Genomic DNA, 20,584 nt, shown 5'->3' with positions numbered 1-20,584 from the left:
TTCGTTCGTTCGTTTTTTTTTTCGTTCGTTCTTCGTTCGTTCGTTCGTTCGTTCGTTCGTTCGTTCGTTCTTCGTTCGTTCGTTCGTTCGTTCGTTCGTTCGTTCGTTCGTTCGTTCGTTCGTTCGTTCGTTCGTTCGTTCGTTTTCGTTCGTTCGTTCGTTCGTTCTTCGTTCGTTCGTTCGTTCGTTCGTTCGTTCGTTCGTTCGTTCGTTCGTTCGTTCGTTCGTTCGTTCGTTCGTTCGTTCGTTCGTTCGTTCGTTCGTTCGTTCGTTCGTTCGTTCGTTCGTTCGTTCGTTCGTTGTTCGTTCGTTCGTTTCGTTCGTTCGTTCGTTCGTTCGTTCGTTCGTTCGTTCGTTCGTTCGTTTCGTTCGTTCGTTCGTTCGTTCGTTCGTTCGTTCGTTCGTTCGTTCGTCTCGTTCGTTCGTTCGTTCGTTCGTTCGTTCGTTCGTTCGTTCGTTCGTTCGTTCGTTCGTTCGTTCGTTCGTTCGTTCGTTCGTTTTGTTCGTTCGTTCGTTCGTTCGTTCGTTCGTTCGTTTCGTTCGTTCGTTCGTTCGTTCTTCGTTCTTCGTTTCGTTCGTTCGTTCGTTCGTTCGTTCGTTCTTTCGTTCGTTCGTTCGTTCGTTCGTTCGTTCGTTCGTTCGTTCGTTCGTTAGTTAGTTAGTTAGTTAGTTAGTTAGTTAGTTAGTTAGTTAGTTGTAGTTAGTTAGTAGTTAGTTAGTTAGTTAGTTAGTAGTTAGTTAGTTAGTTAGTTAGTTAGTTAGTTAGTTAGTTAGTAGTTAGTTAGTTACACATAAACATTCCTCCCAAGATATTCGGATTTCATCTCGGCCAAAGCTCTTTTATAAAGTTTTTAAAAAAGAATATATAGATTCAAGATATATCCCAAAAATATTGTCAGATGTCCTCCCCTCCCTACAAACTTTGTCATTAGTTAATAAAAACAAAAAAGTTTATTATTTTTTTGAGATAATGATTTTTTTTTTTTATTTTTTTAATATTTTTATTTAATTTTTTATTACATTATACAATACATTCAAAGAGTTGGAACTTTTTTTTAAAAAAGAATTTTTTTCTGAACGTACGACGTTCTTTCAATTTGTTTATAAACTAAAAAAAAATGAACATAATATCGTTAATATAATGGAATACTATATAAGAGTTTTTTTTATTTTTAAGATATTTTGTGTGTTTTATTAAATTCATAAGAAAACGTTTTCGAAACTTCGAAAAAAAAACACAAATAAAACCAATAAACAAAGAAAAAAATTTAGAGTAATAAGAGAACAACTTAAGTAAAACAAGTACTAAGATGCAACAACTCTTAAAAAAAAACATAAAGAAAATTAAGGTGTTTTCAGTGTAAGGTTAAGCAGGAAGATAAAGGAATTTATAATAGGAGGCATCCATGGTAAAAAGGTACTTTTTCACATTAAATTATTTATTTACTGATGTTTTAAGTAAAATAATTTATTTAGGTTTAGTTTAAGGATTTTCTTTTCATAAACAATTTTCTTCTTTCTTTTTTTTTTTGTTGGCTGGTGAATGTTTAGTAGTTTTTTCTTTTTAATACACATTTGTAATAGAAAATTATAAAAAAAGGAAAATAAAACTTAATTCATTATGAAATTACTAAATATTATAATAATAATAAACTGAAATAAAAAAAATTATAATTTAAAATTACACAGAAATTCATTCTTCATCACATTGAGACCCATTTTTTTAAAAAAGTTTAACGCTTAGGGCATTATTTTTTTATGCTTTTAATAGTTTTATATTTTAATAATATAATTATTAAAATCTTACAAAATTTTCTTTAAGGTTAAAGAGAGTTTTTCGCGAGGGGTGTATTTAAAAGGTTTTTTTCTATAAAAATTGTGTTACTAAAAGGCTTAAAGCGTTTGATAAGTAAACTTCTAAGTTTTCGAAATTTTCAATTTTGAGTAAATTGTGAGATCTTTATAGATTCTTTATTTTTAAAAGTTTTTAAATTCAATCTTTAGAATTTTAAACAAATTTTGTTAAAGATTTCAATTTGATGCACAGTTCTAAACAGAAATCTTTAGTTTAAAGCAGAAAAACACAGAAAGTTTTAATATTTTGGAAACAAGAACGATTTACTGTAATTCTAAACACAACTGGAACCAAGATATTTTAGAAATTCTTCAATATTTTCTATAAATTTCAAATTTTCAATTTATGCTTTTAAACCTACAAAAAAAATTAATAAACTCTACTCTTTTACTTTCTTAACAAAGTAAAATTCTCTAAAATTTACCTTTAAACAGCCCACGCTACACTCCCTCCATGACCTCAAGACCACAAGCAATAGAAAATATTGCAAGATATTAATATGAATGTAAGATAAAACCTTTTAGGTTTCATTAAAACTCATGGCTTCATCGAATATATCAACCATGGCCTCCATACGTTCAGCATGTTCAAAGCGGGCAAAACGTCGTTCCCGTTTGGTTAGCGACAACCGTTGAGAGGGCTTTATGCGGCCCAAACGATGAAAGCGGGTATCTTCCTCTTCGGTATCGTATTCGGGTGCCGAGACAGAATCCTCTTCATCACGTTCCCGAAATGTTTTATTCAGATTGCGATGAACCTTAACGATTTTCATTAATTTCACATCGTGTTTGCGTATAGAACGTGAGGTGGAGGAGACACCACGCTCTGGCTGGAATTTAGTTTTTGAAGAGGACGACGACGACGATGATGATGTACCGTTTGAGGCGGTTATGGAGACAACATTAAAAAGTTCTGCTAATTCAGCATCAGTACGTTGCTGTTCCTTCAATTTCTTTTGTACTTGGGTGCATAATCGAGAATGTAGAGTAGACTGTCGAGCCGCTGTTGTTCCTCTTCGGTAACGAGGCCTTCAATGCCGGAATTCGGTAGAGATGAGGACAACAGGCTTGTATTAGTGGGGGTTAGAGAAGTGGGCGTGGAAGGTGGTGCCGGTGGTAGTCCACTGTTAAGGCCTCCTCCTCCACCTCCAAGTGGACACACGTTGGCATTATGACCATTTAAACCCACAACGCCGCTACTACCGCCTCCACCACCACCATGTGACACCGTGTAACGGCGACGGGGTCGTCTGCGTTTGACTAATTTCCACGAGTATATGGACTCCAAATCATTATTGTCCATTAAGGCCAATTCTAATTCTGTGTGCGTTGGTGGCGTTGGACACAATTCCACATTAAATTCTTCATCTGATTTGGCCATTTCGATTGTCTTTTTTTGTTTTTTATTTATTTATTTATTTATTTTTTATTTTTATTATTTACATCGTAAGTATTTTTGTTGTGTTTTGTTGTTTTTTTCCCAATTCCACATTAAAGTAAACACACAATACACACACATACAATAGCATAGGAAACACAAAAGAGAAAGAAGAATTAAAAAAAAGAGAATGAATAAAAAGTTATACACAAATTTTTAGCTAATTTTGCCAACTAAAAGTAAAATTTATTAAATTTTATTTGCAACAATGCACACACTCACCTGGAAGAGATATTCAGCTTCCGAATATTTTTGATCCGTCAAACGGTGATATTCAGACATTTTTATAACATGGGCCAAAAAATGAAACACACACTCTGACTTGCCCTCACTAGTTCAAGAAACAGTCCAGAAAAACTATTACTACAACACGGCTTTGACTGTCCGACTGACTGGCTGGCTGGCCGATGATGATGATGTTGTTGAGATAGTGTTGTTTTTCGTGTTGGTCTCTCTGCTGGTGTTTTTTTCTTATTATTATTTTATAGAATAGAAAAATAATAAACAAACACACACTATTATTTTGACTCGTATTTCTTTTTATTATTTTTGCTACTGCTGCTGCTGGTGTTGTTTTTATTGCCTTGTTTTTCAGCTGGCTAGTGAAAAATGCCGTACGGAAATCTGTGTAGGAAAATTATTCTTCTCAATACACCACGAACAAAATATGAAAGAAAAATCGTAGAAAAAACATATAGAAGAAAAATATATATGGACTTACATATATATATTTTTACAATTCCTCTTTGCTTAAGTACATTATTATTGTGAAGTGTTTTTTATAGTGTTTTTGTTTTTGTTTTTGCCAAGTGTCAAAGACCTGCGTCAAAGAAAATTAATAACGGCGTTGGCTTTAAGCCGACGTAGTTTTCAACAGTTTGTTTTACAACGGTATTTTCCTTGAAGTGTTTCTCAGAAAATATCTGCTGTAGGAGGTAAAACTGCATCTTATTATTTTGCAATATTGTCAAGAGAAATAATAATAAAGCAACTTGTATAAATAAATTTAAATATCATGGTAAAATAACATATATTTTCATTTTATTCTTTTGGCATTGTCAATATTGCCATTCATTTTTTTAAACTAAACATTTGCAAATTTCATAGAGTTGCCATACCTTTTCGTTTAACAAAATGTTCTAGAATAAACAAAATTAAATGAATCACCACTTTTCTATGAACAAATAAATTAAAAATGGCAAATTTAATAACAAAAACCAGATTTATAATTGTGAAATTTTTATTACAAATATTTTCAATAAAATTAATTGTCAAGGAAATGTAATGACACATTTCTTGGGTTTAGTGTATAACATAAATATTTTAATGTTCAAATTTGAAAAAAACAAATCGTTACAACACAATGTACGTAAAAAAATTAAAAAAGGGATGTTTGTCGTCAGCAGAATACGATATCGAAGAAGAAGACACCTGCTTTTAAAGTTTAGGTCACAAAAGCCCTCTTAACGTTTGTTCCTAACAAACTACGTTTTGCCCGTTTTAGAGATGTTAAATGTACAACGTAAATACGTTCGAAGATTTTAATAAAATTTCTTTTTTATAGAAAACTATAAACAATTTTGGATAAATTTTCATTCTTTATAGTAAATTTTCGAATAATTTTCTTTATTTTTGAACATTTTCGATACATTTTATTTTTGATAAATTTTGTTTTTTATAGACATTTTTTGGAATGATTTTCATCCTTTATAGACAATTTTCGATAAATTTCCTTTATTATAAAACATTTTCGAAACATTTTTGTAGAAAATTTTAGAAACTTTATTGAATTTTCATTACAAATTTTTTTCATACATTTTCTTTTCTATCGAAAATTTTTGATAAATTAGTTTTTCCTACAAAAAAATTTCGATAAATTTCCATTTTTATGGAAAATTTTCTTGTTTTATAAAAAATTTTGTTTTATTCGATAAATTTCTTTTTTATATGAAATTTTCGATAACTTTTCAATTTTTTAAAAAATTGCTGATGTATATTATTTAAAAAAATCTATTAATTTAAATTTTTTATTAAAAAATTTTCTATAATTTTTTTTATAGAAAAATTTCAACAAATTTTTGATAAAAATTTCTCTTCTTTTTTTAATAAAAATTTTATAAATTTACTTTCTTATGTTCAAAGTTTTCGATATTTTTTTCACAAAACAATTTCAATAAATTTAAAATAGAAAATTTTCTATGAGTTTTCGATAAATTTTCTTTTTATAAAAAAATTTCGATTAGTTTTCCTTTTTATAGAAAATTTTTGAATAATTTTTATTTTTTTGAGAAAATTGTTGATCAGATTTGTTTCCATATAGAAAATTTAAGATAACTTTTATTTTCTTTTTCCTTTTTTGGTGAAAATTTTCGATAAGTTTTATTTTTTTATAGTAAATTTTAGATAAATTTTCTTTTTTATAGAAAATTTTAAATAAATTTTCTTTTTTATAGAAAATTTTCGAGAAATTTTAATATAAATTTTCGACAATTATTTTTTAAATAAAAAATTTTCCATAAATTTTCCTTCTTTAATAGAAAATATTTTATAAATTTAAATTTTTATATAAAATGTCATTTATAAAATAATTTTTATTAATTTTATTTTTTATAGAAAATGTTCAATAAATGTTTACAGAAATTTTTGAGAAATTTTCTTGTTTTATAAAAATAATTTTTAGAAAAATCTCTATAAATTTTCAACACATTTTCAAAAATATTTTTTGATCATTATTTGTTTGTAGATAATAATATACAAAATTTCCAAAGAAAAATTTCGTTAAAATTTCTTTTAATTAAAAATTTCGATACGATATCTTTTATAATAATTTCAATACATTTTTATAGAAATTCTATATATTTTTCTATTTACAAAAAAATTCAGTCAAATTTTATAATTATAGAAAAATTTACGTCAATTTTCTCGTGGTGGAGAATATCTAACGGTTTTCAATGTTGCCATATGTTTGAAATTTGTTTTACAGCCTTGCCATTACGAAAACATATGTTTTCACTCTCTTTTTTATTTTCGCATGTCACGAGAATTCTTTTTCTTTCTAGCTGTCATATTATTGTTGTTTCCTCTTTGCTTTGGCTTTTGACAATTCATCGGCCGGGTGTTTTCGTTAAATCTCTTTTACATAGATTTTCGTACGGTCTGCAAATAGTAGCAAGAAAATTTGTTTTCCAGATTTGTAGATTGATTAAATAAATCCGAAGGAATCCGTGTGTGTTAAAGAAATAATTAAATAAAAAATTATGAGCGGTTTTCCGGGAACCTTTGCCTTTGATGAATATGGCAGACCTTTCATCATTTTACGGGATCAAGATCAACAAAAACGTATCACAGGCACAGATGCCATAAAGGTACAAAAGAATTTGCAAGAAAGCTAAAAAAATAAATTAAAAATTTCAATTAATATAAATAATTGAGAAAAAAGTGAAGTTTTAATATGGACTTGTAAAAATTGGTGGTAATTTTTATAAAATGTTAAAAAGCCGGTGTTAGATTTATAAAGGAAAATTCCAGATGTTCTAATGTAAAGACCGGGTGTTAAAGAAATGTGAATTATTGGTGTTAAAATTGTGTTAAATATATTATTTATTATTAAAATGATGTATTTGTTGCAAAAAATGTATGAAAAATATCCTTATGGTTTGGACTAATTAAGTTTTGTTACCATGACGTCACGGTGGAAGACCAAATTCTGTTTTTTTCTTATTTGCTCTTTAAACAAAAGCGAAAAAATAATTTGAGGTTAAAGACGCTTTTTGTATGAGTCAGTCCCAAATTGTGCGAGTATGTGTTCATGCATTTCTTATTACAAATCATATGAGAAAGAAACATGCCGTAAAGACAAACAGACGAACAGATGGTGTTTTAAATGCGATTTAAGGGAGTGGGCAGTACTAAAGTTTTACAAAGCAATATATGTTAAGTTTTTGTTGTTGTAATAACAATTCCACTGTTGTCTGGAGTACTGTGTTGGAACAAAAACTTATTGGCTTAAATAGCTGTCATTCAGTAGCCAATAATTGGCAGCAGGAATTGCAAATGAAGTTATAAAATTGTTCAAAATCGGCTTCATTAGTTAGTAAATCAGGTAACAGATTAATCAATCGACTGGTCAATAGATTAGTTTATCAGCTAGTCAAAAGACTAGTCCATAGGATAGTCAAAATATTGGTCTATTTGACTGGCCAGTCAATAGATTGTAGTATAGTCTAGTCAATAGACTGATCAATAGGTTAATAGGCTAGTCAATAGTCTGGTCTATAGGCTAGTCCATAGACTCGTATATAGGCTAGTTAATAGGCTGCTCATTAGGCTAGTCCATAGACTGGTCTATAGGCTAGTCCATAGACTAATCAATAGGCTAGTCCATAGACTAATCAATAGGTTTTAGAATGTGATACATAAACGACCAAGAAACCGTTATGTTTTGAGTAGCTTCGGAACCGAATGTTTCTAAAAAAAAAAATAAGTTTAGATTGAAACGTTTTGAAATAGCTTCTAGCTTAACATAACCCGCATTAGTTCAACTTCTAATTGGAATTTTTTAATTAATTATTTAACAACTTTTCAAATTTATTTTCTCTTTCTTTTCTCAGAGTCACATTTTGGCTGCTCGCCAAATTGCCTCCACCATTAAGACCTCTTTGGGTCCCAAGGGTTTGGATAAGATTATGGTTAGTCCTGATGGTGATGTTACCGTTACCAATGATGGTGCTACTATTATGAAACTCATGGATGTTGATCATGAAATTGGCAAATTAATGGTCCAGCTGTCACAATCACAAGATGATGAAATTGGTGATGGTACCACTGGTGTTGTAGTCTTGGCTGGAGCCTTGCTCGAACAAGCCGAGGGTCTCATCGATCGTGGCATCCATCCCATACGTATTGCTGATGGTTTTGAATTGGCTGCTCAGTGTGCCGTTAAGCAATTGGAAGCTATTGCTGAACCCTTCCCAATTGATCCTAACAATAAGGAACCTTTGATTCAAATTGCTATGACCACTTTGGGTTCAAAGATTGTCAATAAGTGTCATCGTCAAATGGCCGAGATGGCTGTAGATGCTGTCTTAAATGTAGCCGATATCGAAAAGAAAGATGTCAATTTTGAATTGATCAAGATCGAAACCAAAGTAGGCGGTCGTATGGAAGATTCTATGTTGGTTAAGGGTGTTGTTGTCGACAAGACCATGAGTCATGCTCAAATGCCCAAGACATTGCGTGATGTCAAATTGGCTATACTCACCTGTCCTTTTGAACCACCAAAGCCTAAGACCAAGCATAAGTTGGATGTTACCTCCGCTGAGGATTACAAGGCATTGCGTGAATATGAACAAGAGAAATTCATTGATATGGTCAAGAAGGTTAAAGATGCTGGTGCTACTTTAGCCATCTGCCAGTGGGGCTTTGATGATGAAGCCAATCACTTGTTGTTGCAACACGAATTGCCTGCTGTCCGTTGGGTAGGTGGTCCTGAAATTGAATTGATTGCCATTGCTACCGGTGGCAGAATTGTACCACGTTTCGAAGAATTGACTCCTGAGAAATTGGGTACTGCTGGTCTGGTTAGAGAAGTTTGTAAGTTGAGATTTTGTTGTTTTAAAAGAAAATTCTTATTTTAATTGATTTTTTGTTTGCTTTTCTAGCCTTTGGCACCTCTAAGGACAAGATGCTGGTCATCGAGGAATGCAAAAACTCTAAGGCTGTTACCATTTTCTTGCGCGGTGGCAATCAAATGATTGCTGCTGAGGCTAAACGTTCCATTCATGATGCTTTGTGTGTTGTTCGTTCTTTGGTTAAGGTAAGAAGTTAAAAATTAAAAAAAATAATTTAAGGAAAATTTCACTATTTTTATGTGAAACATTTTAGTTTTTTTGCGAAAATTTTAGTGAAAAGTTCTAGTGGAACTTTTTTGGTGAAAATTTTTTGTGAAATTTTTGGTGAAAAATTTTTGTGAAATTTTTTGGTGAAAAATTTTTGTGAAATTTTTTGGTGAAAAATTTTGGTGAAAATTTCAGTGATTTTTTTGTGAAACATTTTCACCATATTTTTTCACTAAAAAATTTCACCATATATTTTCACTAAAAAATTCACCAAATTTTTTCACAAAACAATTTAACAAATAAAAATAATTCACTAAATTTTTTCACTGAAATTCACCAATTTTTTTCACTAAAAATATTTCACCAAAAAAATCAAGAAAATTTCATTAAATATTTTTACTAACAAAATTTCACTTCAAATTTTCACAAAAAAATTTTACCAAAAAATTTTAAAATTTTTTTCACTAAAATATTCAATATTTTTTCTTTTTTTTCCTTTTAGGATTCCCGCATCGTTTATGGTGGTGGTGCTGCTGAAATCAGCTGCTCTTTGGCCGTTGCCAAGGAAGCCGATCAACTCTCCACTTTGGAACAATATGCCTTCCGTTCCTTCTCCGTTGCCTTGGAAAACATCCCCTTGGCTTTGGCCGAAAACAGTGGTTTACATCCCATTGAAACTTTGTCTGAATTGAAGGCTCGTCAAGTAGCTGAAAACTGTCCCAGCCTAGGTGTTGACTGTATGTTGACCGGAGATTCTAACATGAAGAACCACAATGTTGTTGAATCTCTCAATTCCAAGAAACAACAGATCTTGTTGGCCACTCAATTGGTTAAGATGATTTTGAAAATTGATGATGTACGTTCCAAGAATCAAGGTGGTGATTATTAAGGATTTCCACCGTTTTGTTTGAAGTACATTACAACTTTTATTAATTTTAATTTCATCTATACAAAAAAAAAAAAAATACATTAACCAGCTTTAGGTTGCACTAATTTGTTCAAGTTTCCTCCTTTCATTCATACTTTACTTTCTACTTATTTTTTTCCTCTTTTTTTTGTTTATTACACCATCATTTAACAATATTAAAAGAAAAACTGTATTATTTGTTTGTTCTCTCGAGGGTTGGTTTTTCGCAAGAGAACCCGTCCTTAGAGTTTAAAATAAAAAATTGAAAAACAACATCAAATAAAATTTGTTTTAAAAACATGATTTCGTATATTTATACATTAAAAATTAATTAAAATGCTTAATTCATAAAAATAATAATAAAAAAAACTATCAAAACAATTTATAACTTTTGTTGTTTATTTAAAAAAATTTTACTAGATTGCACTTTAGAGGTTAGAAATAAAATAAATTTTAAAAATTAAAACAAATTGTTGTTGCCGTTATTCTTTGCAACAGGAGAGGTATTAGGAACTTTTAGAAAACTTAAACCTTTTTGCCATTAATCTTGGTCAATTGTTTCTTATTGATTTTATCGAAAAACAGTAAGCCGGCTGCTCGTTCAATCGATTCTGGTGGCACTTGGAATACTTGCAAGGGGGTTTCATCACTTATAACCTGATTGGGCATAACATAAGCCTCCATTTCTAAACGATTATCCGCAGTCTCACCCACTATCACCTTATAGAAGTGGGTAGGCACAGCTACATTGTTATTGCCTATGACCTGATATTTAACATACTTTTTGCCATCATCTTCTTGTTTGGGCAAATACAAGGGACCGGTACAGACATAAACATTGCTATAGGTTTGTGTCAATTTACGCACATAACTTTCCAAACGTTCCCAAGAGTCACGATTGAAACCTTGACCCACCTGAGGAGCCATATTGGTCAAATAGAAAGTGTCATCACAATGTTTTTGATGTCTTTTATGATTGCCGGCCGCCGCCATATGGCCACGATCAAAACCAGAGCGACGATAATCGGAATTTTGTGACTGGAAGTAGGGATGTATACTTTCGTCTGGTTTAAAGTCACATTTGGCTCTGTCAACAGCCTCATTTTTGGCTATAGACTCGGCGGTGAGATGTTCAAATACCCAGGAGGGCACACGATTACGGCGATCATAACTTAACACATAATCCGAATAAGAACGCACTGAATCCAAACTAGGGAAACCATATTTCATGATTTGTGAAACACGCGAGGGAGTAGCAGTTAAATTGACGTCCTCAGCTGGAGCTGGTACCGCAGCTGAAACACTGGCAAATAAGGGAAAGCCGGGTTTTTGGGCATGCTGTAAAATATATTAATTCTTAATAATACAATTCACCAAATTCCTTTAAAATCTCTAATTAACCTTATGCAAGAGTTCCATTTGTTGCTGTTCATAGAGTGGAAGTTTTTGTAAGATTTTCTGTCTTTCCGTATAGCCACCATAGTAATAGGAACCTAAACCAGCAGCGCTGACTGTTAAAGCTGTGGTTATAAACTTTCTATACATTTTAATTGACAATTTAACTTAACAAATTCAAAAAAGAAACAAAATGAAATTCCCCCAAAAAATTACTTAGGCTGTTTACTTTTTTTTATAATCAATGTGAATGAATTTCTAGAAAATCATTCACAATAGACTTATTAAACAGCTGTTATGAGTTTGTCAAAAATGCAACTCCGAAATTTCAGCAAATTTTTCCGAGTCTGAGCAAAAATCCGTTTTTTTTATATGAACTAAGCTTCGAACTTAAGGGTGGGGTATCACAGCAAAATTTACCAGGTGAGGAGTATACTTGTTTGTGTGTCGAACTCAGCAATATTTTCCGGACTCAGCAAAAATTCACAATTTTTGAAGTCCTTGTGATTGATTAAAAATTACTAATTTCAAAATTAAAAAGGAAATAAAAAGTCAATGCTGTTAAATAGCAGGAAATGAAAACTCAAAATGGAACAATTTGAAATTGATCGATTTGACTACGATCGAACAATGTTTTATTATTGATTTTAAACAAGAGCTCACATTCTAATTCTAGTTCAGTTCTAGTTCAGTTTTAGTTCAGTTCTAGTTCTAGTTCAGTTCAGTTCTAGTTCAGTTCTAGTTCAGTTCTAGTTCAGTTCTAGTTCAGTTCTAGTTCAGTTCTAGTTCAGTTCTAGTTCAGTTCTAGTTCAGTTCTAGTGCAGTTCTAGTTCAGTTCTAGTTCAGTTCTAGTTCAGTTCTAGTTCAGTTCTAGTTCAGTTCTAGTTCAGTTCTAGTTCAGTTCTAGTTCAGTTCTAGTTCAGTTCTAGTTCAGTTCTAGTTCAGTTCTAGTTCAGTTCTAGTTCAGTTCTAGTTCAGTTCTAGTTCAGTTCTAGTTCAGTTCTAGTTCAGTTCTAGTTCAGTTCTAGTTCAGTTCTAGTTAAGTTCTAGTTCAGTTCTAGTTAAGTTCTAGTTCAGTTCTAGTTCAGTTCTAGTTCAGTTCTAGTTCAGTTCTAGTTCAGTTCTAGTGCAGTTCTAGTTCAGTTCTAGTTCAGTTCTAGTTCAGTTCTAGTTAGTTCTAGTTCAGTTCTAGTTCAGTTCTAGTTCAGTTCTAGTTCAGTTCTAGTTCAGTTCTAGTTCAGTTCTAGTTCAGTTCTAGTTCAGTTCTAGTTCAGTTCTAGTTCAGTTCTAGTTCAGTTCTAGTTCAGTTCTAGTTCAGTTCTAGTTCAGTTCTAGTTCAGTTCTAGTTCAGTTCTAGTTCAGTTCTAGTTCAGTTCTAGTTCAGTTCTAGTTCAGTTCTAGTTCAGTTCTAGTTCAGTTCTAGTTCAGTTAGTTCTAGTTCAGTTCTAGTTCAGTTCTAGTTCAGTTCTAGTTCAGTTCTAGTTCAGTTCTAGTTCAGTTCTAGTTCAGTTCTAGTTCAGTTCTAGTTCAGTTCTAGTTCAGTTCTAGTTCAGTTCTAGTTCAGTTCTAGTTCAGTTCTAGTTCAGTTTAGTTCAGTTCTAGTTCAGTTCTAGTTCAGTTCTAGTTCAGTTCTAGTTCAGTTCTAGTTCGTTCAGTTCTAGTTCAGTTCTAGTTCAGTTCTAGTTCAGTTCTAGTTCAGTTCTAGTTCAGTTCTAGTTCAGTTCTAGTTCAGTTCTAGTTCAGTTCTAGTTCAGTTCTAGTTCAGTTCTAGTTCAGTTCTAGTTCAGTTCTAGTTCAGTTCTTTAGTTCAGTTCTAGTTCAGTTCTAGTTCAGTTCTAGTTCAGTTCTAGTTCAGTTCTAGTTCAGTTCTAGTTCTAGTTCAGTTCTAGTTCAGTTCTAGTTCAGTTCTAGTTCAGTTCTAGTTAGTTCTAGTTCAGTTCTAGTTCAGTTCTAGTTCAATTCTTGTTCTTTTCTTTCTTAAAATTCTATAGCATAAAATCATTAAATTTTAACTAGTTTTTTTTTATTTTATATTTAAATAATTTTGTTCATAAACCCACTTATTTTTGCATATTTAATATTTTAGTTTTATTGTTACTTAAAAAACCACTCCTTTATTCAAATTACATTGATATTTGCAATTAAATATATAAATATAAGTACTTGTATTTAATTTGCAAAATAAAGTGTCTTTAAACAAAAAAAAAAAAAAAATAGGAAAAAAAAACTCACACAGGTATTAAGTAAAAATAAAATATTACATCATAATGTAACATCATATCCTTTAACATTTTAACCTTTTTACTAACACATAGATATTAAGAACAAATTAAGTTAATACTTATATTTATAACTTGTATATAGAATATTAAAAAGGCTTGGTAACAAAGCAGTTAAACAAATACAAAAAGGAATAATTTAAATTATCTACAACAGTTTAAAACTCACCTGTCTTTTTCATTTAATTCACATTTATTGCCCAATAACATTTTTCAACATCGGCCGATGCATTCTCCTCTATGTTACGTATCCAATTTTTAATATTCTCGAATGATTTCTCTTGAGTTATATCATAGACTAACATAATACCCATGGCGCCTCTATAATATGCGGTGGTAATAGTTCTAAAACGCTCCTGGCCAGCAGTATCCCTATTTTTAAGAAGAAAAATTTTTTTGTACAATTTATGGTTTAGTTGAGTTTTTTTTTGTATTTTCTTTGAAGAACTCACCAAATTTGTAATTTAATTTTTTTGCCATCTAATTCGATTGTTCTAATTTTAAAGTCTATGCCTGTAATGAGGTAAATTGGATAAAATAAATTAGTAATTTTAAGGGAAAATTGGGAAATCTAGTTCAGTTCTAGTTCAGTTCTAGTTCAGTTCTAGTTCAGTTCTAGTTCAGTTCTAGTTCAGTTCTAGTTCAGTTCTAGTTCAGTTCTAGTTCAGTTCTAGTTCAGTTCTAGTTAGTTCTAGTTCAGTTCTAGTTAAGTTCTAGTTCAGTTCTAGTTCAGTTCTAGTTCAGTTCTAGTTCAGTTCTAGTTCAGTTCTAGTTCAGTTCTAGTTCATTCTAGTTCAGTTCTAGTTCAGTTCTAGTTCAGTTCTAGTTCAGTTCTAGTTCAGTTCTAGTTCAGTTCTAGTTCAGTTCTAGTTCAGTTCTAGTTCAGTTCTAGTTCAGTTCTAGTTCAGTTCTAGTTCAGTTCTAGTTCAGTTCTAGTTCAGTTCTAGTTCAGTTCTAGTTCAGTTCTAGTTCAGTTCTAGTTCAGTTCTAGTTCAGTTCTAGTTCAGTTCTATTCAGTTCTAGTTCAGTTCTAGTTCAGTTCTAGTTCAGTTCTAGTTCAGTTATAGTTCAGTTCTAGTTCAGTTCTAGTTCAGTTCTAGTTCAGTTCTAGTTCAGTTCTAGTTCAGTTCTAGTTCAGTTCTAGTTCAGTTCTAGTTCAGTTCTAGTTCAGTTCTAGTTCAGTTCTAGTTCAGTTCTAGTTCAGTTCTAGTTCAGTTCTAGTTCAGTTCTAGTTCAGTTCTAGTTCAGTTCTAGTTCTGTTCTAGTTTAGTTCTAGTTCAGTCTAGTTCAGTTCTAGTTCAGTTCTAGTTCAGTCTAGTTCAGTTCTAGTTCAGTTCTTGTTCAGTTCTAGTTCAGTTCTAGTTCAGTTCTAGTTCAGTTCTAGTTGTTCTAGTTCAGTTCTAGTTCAGTTCTAGTTCAGTTTAGTTCAGTTCTAGTTCAGTTCTAGTTCAGTTCTAGTTCAGTTCTAGTTCAGTTCTAGTTCAGTTCTAGTTCAGTTCTAGTTCAGTTCTAGTTCAGTTCTAGTTCAGTTCTAGTTCAGTTCTAGTTCAGTTCTAGTTCAGTTCTAGTTCTGTTCAAGTTCAGTTCTAGTTCAGTTCTAGTTCAGTTTTCTAGTTCAGTTTCTAGTTCAGTTCTAGTTCTAGTTTTCAGTTCTAGTTCAGTTCTAGTTCAGTTCTAGTTCAGTTAGTTCAGTTCTAGTTCAGTTCTATTTCAGTTCTAGTTCAGTTCTAGTTCAGTTCTAGTTCAGTTCTAGTTCAGTTCTAGTTCAGTTCTAGTTCAGTTCAGTTCTAGTTCAGTTCTAGTGAGTTCTAGTTCAGTTCTAGTTCAGTTCTAGTTCAGTTCTAGTTCAGTTCTAGTTCAGTTCTAGTTCAGTTCTAGTTCAGTTCTAGTTCAGTTCTAGTTCAGTTCTAGTTCAGTTCTAGTTCAGTTCTAGTTCAGTTCTAGTTCAGTTCTAGTTCAGTTCTAGTTCAGTTCTAGTTCAGTTCTAGTTCAGTTCTAGTTCAGTTCTAGTTCAGTTCTAGTTCAGTTCTAGTTCAGTTTCTAGTTCAGTTCTAGTTCAGTTCTAGTTCAGTTCTAGGTTCAGTTCTAGTTCAGTTCTAGTTCAGTTCTAGTTCTGTTCTAGTTTAGTTCTAGTTCAGTTCTAGTTCAGTTCTAGTTCAGTTCTAGTTCATCAGTTCTAGTTCAGTTCTAGTTCAGTTCTTGTTCATTCTAGTTCAGTTCTAGTTTCTAGTTCAGTTTCTAGTTCAGTTCTAGTTCAGTTCTAGTTCAGTTTAGTTCTGTTCTAGTTCAGTTCTAGTTCAGTTCTAGTTCAGTTCTAGTTCAGTTTCTAGTTCAGTTCTAGTTCAGTTCTAGTTCAGTTCTAGTTCAGTTCTAGTTCAGTTCTAGTTCAGTTCTAGTTTCAGTTCTAGTTCAGTTCTAGTTTCATTCTAGTTCAGTTCTAGTTCATTCTAGTTCAGTTCTAGTTCAGTTCTGGTTCAGTTCTAGTTCAGTTCTAGTTCAGTTCTAGTTCTGTTCTAGTTTAGTTCTAGTTCAGTGCTAGTTCAGTTCTAGTTCAGTTCTAGTTCAGTTCTAGTTCAGTTCTAGTTCAGTTCTAGTTCAGTTCTAGTTCAGTTCTTGTTCAGTTCTAGTTCAGTTCTAGTTTCTAGTTCAGTTCTAGTTCAGTTCTAGTTCAGTTCTAGTTCAGTTCTAGTTCAGTTCTAGTTCAGTTCTAGTTCAGTTCTAGTTCAGTTCTAGTTCTGTTCTAGTTCAGTTCTAGTTCAGTTCTAGTTCAGTTCTAGTTCAGTTCTAGTTCAGTTCTAGTTCAGTTCTTAGTTCAGTTCTAGTTCAGTTCTAGTTCAGTTCTAGTTCAGTTCTAGTTCAGTTCTAGTTCAGTTCTAGTTCAGTTCTAGTTCAGTTCTAGTTCAGTTCTAGTTCAGTTCTAGTTCAGTTCTAGTTCAGTTCTAGTTCAGTCTAGTTCAGTTCTAGTTCGTTCGATTCAGTTCTAGTTCAGTTCTAGTTTCAGTTCTAGTTCAGTTCTAGTTCGTTCTAGTTCAGTTCTTGTTCAGCTTCTAGTCCAGTTCATGGTCTGTGTTATGGGCCTAGTATGGTCCACAGTCTGGACATTAGACTAGTCTGTTGTCTATAATCTGAACTATAATCTATATTATAATCTAAACTATAATCTACATTATAATCAGAACTATTGTTTAGTCAATTATTTTTCTCTGCCTAATCTGTAGTCTGAACTATAGTATATATTATAGTCTGTAGTAGGCGGGTGCCACATCCTCAAACAAATAAGTATTACAAGTCGCATATCTCAGAAACTGCAACAGCTAGAGCACTTAAATTTCGAGAAATGCGAGCCCATCCGTATGAACACTTGCGGACAAAATATGGTTATTCCTCCTCTTCCATATAATGAAAATCTGGACCACAGTATATCGATAGTTTGTTCCCAGGTTTTTGTTTATCATATACATATTTTGCTTAAAAATCACGCTATCGTCAGCATTTTTCTTACATACTAGAAATATTTGTTACAAATTCACGAGATCTATTAATTCCTTTAAAATTCCTCTAAGTAAAATGAAAAGCTGCCAAAAAGAAACAAAAACATACATCATTTTTTGTACAGTGTATGGATCCCTTCAAAGAAAACGTCACAGAAAAAAAAACGAAGAAAAAGATAAAAACAAATTAAACAACAATAAAGAAAAATGCATCAATCTTTATACACACACACAAACACTTGCATTCATAAAACAAACAACAACTTTTTGATCAATTAAAAAAAGCAACAAAAAAAGGAAAATAAGAGAAAAACAATAAAAATATGAGACAATGATGGTCTTTTATGCAAACTTATAAAGAAAATAAAAAAACACAAAACAAATTAATAAAAACTAATAAAAAAAAAGCGCGCAGTTTTCTTTAGAATTTTTTGACTATTACATTTAAATAAAGGAATTTCTATTAGTTTTTTTTTTCAAAAACATTTCGAACAATTTAATTGTAACTATTTGAGGGATAGAAGGGGAAATAAAAAGAGAAGATGGTTTGAGGTTGTGGAGATGAAAAAAAATGTGAGTCATTTGCAATGTGTTCAAATTTATTTTAGAAGAGAGTTATAAACAGAGGGAGCGAGAGAGTAAATAAAGAGGAAATTATAAATAAAGAAAATATGAACAAAAAATTTATAAGAATTACTTTTCTTTTATTAATTTTAATTTTATAATATAATAAAAAAGGGGGATTAATATTAAAGTTAAACAAACAACAAAATCTAAGACTCAAAAGGAAAGAAAAAAATGATGATGATGACTGTTAGCAGCAGTTGTGTAGTGATTAAAATTATCAAGACAACGTCAACAAAAAACTATATGCATGAACATACCAACACCCCAAAACCTTTAATGCCTTCAGCAGCTCTAAATCACAACTAAAAATACCTTCTGTTTGGAACTAAAATGAAACAAGGGAAATATTAACCCAAATAAAACGAAGATGTTTTCCTAAACGCAAGGTGTCTGCAAACTAAACAAAAAAAAATGTGTATTTTTAGCCTTAACACAATGAGGACAGGCAATAAAAAATTTGTTAAAATTTATTCCTACAAAGAGGTTTTTATCTTCAAACTATAATTTTTTATTATTAAATAGACTTTGACTTTGGGTTCCCTAACTTTGACACAGCCACCAACCAACCACATAATAATAGCAAAATCAAACGAAAACGACTACCGACCAACCAACCAAATGACCCCTCCTTTCTCCTCTCTTTTTACAACAACAACAAAGTAATACTTTTATCAATATCATATTTTCTTTAAATAATTGTAGACGTTTTTCCGACTAATTTTTTCCTCCTTCCACACCAGCCAACTTACCTATTGTCGAAATAAATGTTGTATTGAAGGCATCCTCCGAAAAACGAAATAATATACAAGTTTTTCCTACGCCAGAATCACCAATTAGCAATAATTTAAATAAATAATCGTACGTCTTGGCCATTGTTGTTTCTTTTTTCTTTAACGCGTCGTTTATTACTGTTTTATTTTTTTTTCCAAATTTCTTAATATATAGAAATTTCTTTAGTTATATTCTTTTTAATTTTTCTGTATCAAAATTTTGTATTTTATACTTCTTTTGTAGCTAAAAAATCAAATTTTATTTAAAGTTTTTTTCTTCCTTCTTTCTTCTCTCTACTTTTGCTACGATTGTCGTATAAAATAAAATACTTAAAATCGTTGATGACAAAATCTACTCTATAAAAAAATGTCTACAAAACAAAGCTGCCACATGGCAGACATATTTAAAATTGCCAAATAATAGCAGAAAAATTACCAATCATATGGTTAACATGGTTAAATCGTGAAATTTGTGAAACAATTATAAAAAAAAACAAATTTGTTTTTAAAATTTTTAATACAACTCTTAATAATAAGCATTTTTAAAAGAAATAAAAGCATATGAAACTAAAAATCACCCTAAATAATAAAAGTTATAAAACTGTTTTACCATAAATTTTATTTAATTTCTTTGCTAAATTAAATAAACCTATAGAAAAATCATTAATGTAACTAAATAACCTTAAAACGCCTTTAATATTTAGTACAAATCTGCAAGAAATATTTTAAGCTTTTCTTTACTTCAGATAAGTTTAAGAAACAGCAAAATTTGTCTTATTAAAACTTTCCAAATTATTTTAAATTATTTTAAATCATTGAATTAAATTTTAATAATAATTATAAATTTCCCCACACCGGGGATACAATGTGTAAAAGTCTGGTAACACGTCCCTTGAACAGATTATCGATAAATTAGTGCTGTTCCTTCAACGATTGCATTTTTCTATAGGGAGTTGCCATACCTTGAACAAAATAGCCACGTTCTACGTTTTTTTCTGACATTTTATAAATGAAATATAAAGGAACGAAGAGACAATTGAAACGTAATAATATTTATTAAAATTTTCTCAAAATAGAACTGATAATTATATAATTATTTTTATATAATTAGATATTTTATACAGATAAATGTTAAGTATAACAGTTCTTTTAACAAAAACGTTCAAAATAACAAATTTTTATATCAAAATCTTTCAGTATAACAGTTTATTATATAACAGATTGTTTGAATAACAGTATAGAATATTTTTATTAAACTGTGTTCATAGAAAACATTATGTATAATAGGTTTTTATTTGAAAAAAAAAAAAATATATAATTAATATATTTTTAGATAAAACTTAAGTACTTATGTATAACAGTTCTTCTAAAAACATATTTTAGAATAACAAAATTTTTGTAACAAAAACTTTCAGTATAACGTTTATTATATAACATATATTTTGAATAGTATAAAAGATTTTTTTTAAACAGGTTTTTATCTAAATATGTTAAGTATAAGAGTTTTTTGCACTATATAATATGTATATGATTTTTTTTTACTGTAGAACTATTCAGTAATTTTAATAGATCAGTTTTTTAATAGATCAGTTTTTTCTTTAGAAGTATTTTTTATAACAGTTATAAACTATTTTTAATACATTATTATTATTATTATTATTATTATTATTATTATTATTATTATTATTATTATTATTATTATTATTATTATTATTATTATTATTATTATTATTATTTCTATAGAAAATTTTCAGTATAACAGTTTATTATATAAAAGATTTGTTATATAAGAGTTTTGCTATAGAAGATGTTTATTAAACAGTTTTGTAAGAATTGTTTTTATGGAAAACATTAGTTTTTTACTGTTAGTTTTTTATTTTATTATGTATAGTATATGAGATTTTTTACTGTAATAAAATTCTGCTATAGAAGATGTTTATTAAACATTTTCAGGAAAAACATTTAGCATAACAGTTTTTTATTTTA

General features: G+C 30.5%; 4 protein-coding genes across 4 annotated transcripts; 1 reads left to right on the top strand and 3 right to left on the bottom strand.

The window, feature by feature from the left end:
* Window positions 1–964: 964 nt before the first annotated feature.
* LOC119603256 lies at window positions 965–3,968 on the bottom strand. The gene is given in 3 exon segments (XM_037955235.1): window positions 965–2,815; window positions 2,818–3,244; window positions 3,515–3,968. Coding segments are annotated over 3 exon segments (927 nt in total). The 5' UTR covers window positions 3,575–3,968; the 3' UTR covers window positions 965–2,375.
* A 2,386-nt stretch (window positions 3,969–6,354) lies between these two features.
* LOC119603248 (T-complex protein 1 subunit epsilon-like) lies at window positions 6,355–10,339 on the top strand. The gene is made up of 4 exons (XM_037955226.1): window positions 6,355–6,657; window positions 7,903–8,884; window positions 8,953–9,107; window positions 9,632–10,339. The coding sequence occupies exons 1-4, from the start codon at window positions 6,550–6,552 to the stop codon at window positions 10,016–10,018; spliced, it is 1,632 nt and encodes a 543-aa protein (XP_037811154.1). The 5' UTR covers window positions 6,355–6,549; the 3' UTR covers window positions 10,019–10,339.
* LOC119603249 (endonuclease G, mitochondrial-like) lies at window positions 10,330–11,694 on the bottom strand. Its single transcript, XM_037955227.1, has 2 exons — window positions 11,438–11,694; window positions 10,330–11,374 (listed from the first exon to the last, which is right to left on the bottom strand). The coding sequence occupies exons 1-2, from the start codon at window positions 11,579–11,581 to the stop codon at window positions 10,562–10,564; spliced, it is 957 nt and encodes a 318-aa protein (XP_037811155.1). The 5' UTR covers window positions 11,582–11,694; the 3' UTR covers window positions 10,330–10,561.
* Window positions 11,695–13,875: 2,181 nt separating this feature from the next.
* LOC119603252 (ras-related protein Rab-8B) lies at window positions 13,876–18,948 on the bottom strand. Its single transcript, XM_037955231.1, is given in 4 exon segments — window positions 13,876–13,922; window positions 13,925–14,082; window positions 14,163–14,223; window positions 18,578–18,948. Coding segments are annotated over 4 exon segments (390 nt in total). The 5' UTR covers window positions 18,702–18,948.
* Between the last annotated feature and the right edge of the window lie 1,636 nt (window positions 18,949–20,584).

The sequence above is a fragment of the Lucilia sericata genome, unplaced genomic scaffold, assembly GCF_015586225.1.
Source record: "Lucilia sericata isolate MDLA Ls3-8-SP2 unplaced genomic scaffold, ASM1558622v1 Contig000285F_arrow, whole genome shotgun sequence".
In the NCBI taxonomy this organism is placed as follows: domain Eukaryota; kingdom Metazoa; phylum Arthropoda; class Insecta; order Diptera; family Calliphoridae; genus Lucilia; species Lucilia sericata.
The sequence above is the reverse complement of the archived record's forward strand: the minus strand, read 5'-3'. Positions and strand labels throughout refer to the sequence as shown.